Source organism: Mangifera indica, chromosome 13, assembly GCF_011075055.1.
Source record: "Mangifera indica cultivar Alphonso chromosome 13, CATAS_Mindica_2.1, whole genome shotgun sequence".
NCBI classification, from domain to species: Eukaryota; Viridiplantae; Streptophyta; class Magnoliopsida; order Sapindales; family Anacardiaceae; genus Mangifera; species Mangifera indica.
This window is the reverse complement of record NC_058149.1, coordinates 1,574,593-1,577,821: the sequence shown is the minus strand read 5'-3', so window position 1 is coordinate 1,577,821 and position 3,229 is coordinate 1,574,593. Positions and strand designations below refer to the sequence as shown.

General features: G+C 32.2%; 1 protein-coding gene across 1 annotated transcript; it reads right to left on the bottom strand.

Annotated features, from left to right (window-relative positions):
* Positions 1 to 276: 276 nt before the first annotated feature.
* Positions 277 to 2,317, bottom strand: LOC123194932. The gene is made up of 2 exons (XM_044608439.1): positions 470 to 2,317; positions 277 to 351 (listed from the first exon to the last, which is right to left on the bottom strand). The coding sequence occupies exons 1-2, from the start codon at positions 2,315 to 2,317 to the stop codon at positions 277 to 279; spliced, it is 1,923 nt and encodes a 640-aa protein (XP_044464374.1).
* Positions 2,318 to 3,229: the final 912 nt, after the last annotated feature.

The window sequence follows — 3,229 nt, the reverse complement described above, 5'->3', positions numbered from 1 at the left end:
ATTACTGAGCGTACAAACATTTTCAAAATGACTATTATGTATGCACATAAGATTCTTACGACCATTGATATACATTGATTCTTTTGAGACAATTCTACCATAGATATTCATCTAATTTAAAAAATGTGAAATAAACATGACACAAATACAAATCAATATTAATGAATCAACAAGATAATTGACTTTAGAACATCCACTCTAACACCGTACTCACGCACATAATAAAATGTTGACATACAACTCTCTTAAACCACATATTACAATTCAAGGGACAAATCATGGGCTGATCTTTCTCATGCTCAAGCAGAAGCCAAATATGAGTGAGCAATTCTCCACCTTTCCTAAGTTGCTCTGCATGGAGAGTCCAAGGACAATTAATCGCAGCATAAAACAACATTTCCACCCAGACACTACTTATAATACTCCATTTGTCGTCCCTCTCTTGCAATATTTTTGCCAATTTTTGCACCTGAAGCAATACATTCCAATCTGATGTAAACACATTGTTATTGGGAATTCCTTCGAAATAAGTTTCAACTAGTAAATTCCCGCACAATGTCACTTCATCCTTTGATTGTTTTGCCTTAAAAAATTCATCGACTTGAGCACAAGCACCATGAAAGAGAAGGTCACCAGTAACAATAGATAACATATCAGGAATCATGCCCAAAAGATACATCATATAATCTGATAAAACTTTGCTCATTTCACATAAGGGTTGATTTAAGGAACTTTCTGATGCACTATCATCTAAATAGTAGCAAACTGTGGTGGCAATATGCCATATAATAATGGCTTTGCCGAAATTTGTTTGCTTCTTTGCTGGGGTATCAAAATCTGTTTGAATACTCCATTCCAAATCCTGGAGACAGTTACATCTTTCAAGAGCCCCTTCCCCCCTTTTAGAGAAAGATTGCCAGCCTCTTTGAGCTCTTACCTCCATAATTTGTTCCAGTATCAGCTTCTTCAACTCTTCAGGTACTGGATTGTCTTTCGTGACACAATACTTCATGTACTCCTTGTAGTAGCCCTTGACCTTGAAAATTCTTCTAATCAACCCGCCAAGCTTTGTAGTATCTTCATAGAGACAATAGCTTAGTAAGTTGAATTGATCTATGCAATGAGACCACCTATGATTCTTTCTTGGAATTTTTGGAGCAATTCTCGATATGGATCTGCTGATAAATGTGCTCCTATTTTGTTTCCTCATTTGAAGTACTACCCAATCTGAGAACAAAAACTCCTTCATCTCATAAATTTCAAGTACAGTTACTCCTAATAAATAAAGTAAGAGAATTATGTCTTCTACACCTTGAAAACCTGGCTCAACAAACCAAATTATAGTTAATATCACCAAAAGCAAAGCTAGAGCAAGAAAGAAAATGATGCGACCCCATAAACTTTTGTTGGAATAGCTAATTGACGCCTTCGTGTAGAGCATATCATACATAAAACTAAGCTCAAATTCTGTGATTCTAAAAACATCCTTAGGAGGACAGTCTTCTACACTCATCGAAGAAAGATAAACTGATGCAGGATGGCCTAGCCAATTCTCAAGATAGGGCTTTAATCGATCAAAGCGTTGATAAGCCTTCACAAGCAGAAACAGATCATGAGAATAATTGGAAAATGAGCTAGACTCAAGTGAGGTTTCTTCTGTTCGAATATCATTTTTGGCAAAACTAGCTATCACGACATTTTCAGTAATACTTATTGACCAGTGAGCTCGGAGTCTCTCTGCAACTTTAACTATTCCAGCTACATACAAAAGTATATTGAGTATGATACCTAAGTTGCCTAAACTTAGAAATTTAGGAAAGATCCAAAGTGAGATGGCGACCTGGGTGGTTAGCCCAATAAGTTGCCTAAACTTCAACTTATTATCCTCAACGGAGTAAGAAATAACACTAGGGCTACCAATTTGCAGCAAAAGGAATGGTGCAAACCAAACTATGTAGGAGTAGAGATATTCGTCAAAGAATTTGCTAGGCACTAGCTGATTTCCTTTCACATCAAAAACCTCAGCATTAATTCCTGAAAGCTTGCCCAATGCCAATGTTACCACGGGACTTGCCGTCAAGTAGGACAACCAAAGGAAAAATCGGGTCAGATATCTTAAACGGTACCTTCTACGATTGCCGAAGATGGTAAGAATGGTTTGTGCTCCAAGACCCAATAGTAGTAGACTTCTGATCCCGTATATATCCCATAGCTTTTTTGTCTTTGTCGTCACATAAATAGTTGATCCGCCACCGTATTCGTTTGCAAGTGAGCAGTTTATCCGATAGTCGTCCATCTCTGAAAGCTCCAACGTCATGAACAATAATGAGAAGTGTTCAAGCGAAGTAAATTTGCCCGATTCTCAGTCCGCAGCGCGGTAAATGGGTGGTGGTGAAAGCTACTGAGGATTAATATTTTTAAGAAGAGATTATGCCACTACATTGTTGAGATAAAATCTGACGTGACAATATATGATGTGACGGAGTGATTTATTTATATACATAATTTTGTTTATTCAAAAAAGTACACTTCATTATATTCAATTATGCAATAGTGAAGCGAAGAATCTGATGGACACACGGATGATGGCGGGAATTTTTAATGTTAAAGTTAGAAAAAAAGACAAATAGAGTTGCGTATAATTTACTTTAAATCGGAAAATTAAATTAATTGTTTAAAAATTATAATTTAATTTAAATTAAAAAATTTTTAAATTATTTTTAAATTACAGTTTAAATAATTTTTAAATCGAATTAAATAATAAATTATAATTTTTTAATATATATAAAAATTATATTTGATTAAATTTTTTAATAAACAATTAAGTGAATAATTTTTTTATTTTTTTAAATATTTATTTTATATTTATTTTACATATTTATATTATATTTTAAAAATATAATTCAGTTAATTTTATTAAATTATATATATACATATATATATGAATGATTTTAAAAATTTCAAATTATAATGGTCAAATTATATATTTTATCGTATATTAAAAATTTAATTTTTTATATTATATATAATATATAATATAATATAAGATATTTAAAAAAATAAAAATAAAAAATATAATAAACACATAATAATTTTAAAATATCATATATATATTTTTAATAATTAAAAATTATATCACTGTTGCAAAAGGTGGATTTTCCACCAAATGTATTTGACTTTGGCCAAAAGATAATGGGAAGACATTAAATGCCTTGAAAAATTGGCTTGG

Bases quoted from the DNA above. Each gene is read 5' to 3' on its own strand.
- LOC123194932 (XM_044608439.1), bottom strand. From the start codon at position 2,317: ATGACGTTGGAGCTTTCAGAGATGGACGACTATCGGATAAACTGCTCA. The intron at 352-469 runs GTGCAAAAATTG...CTCTCCATGCAG, and splicing joins ATTGGAATGTATTGCTTCAG to AGCAACTTAGGAAAGGTGGA.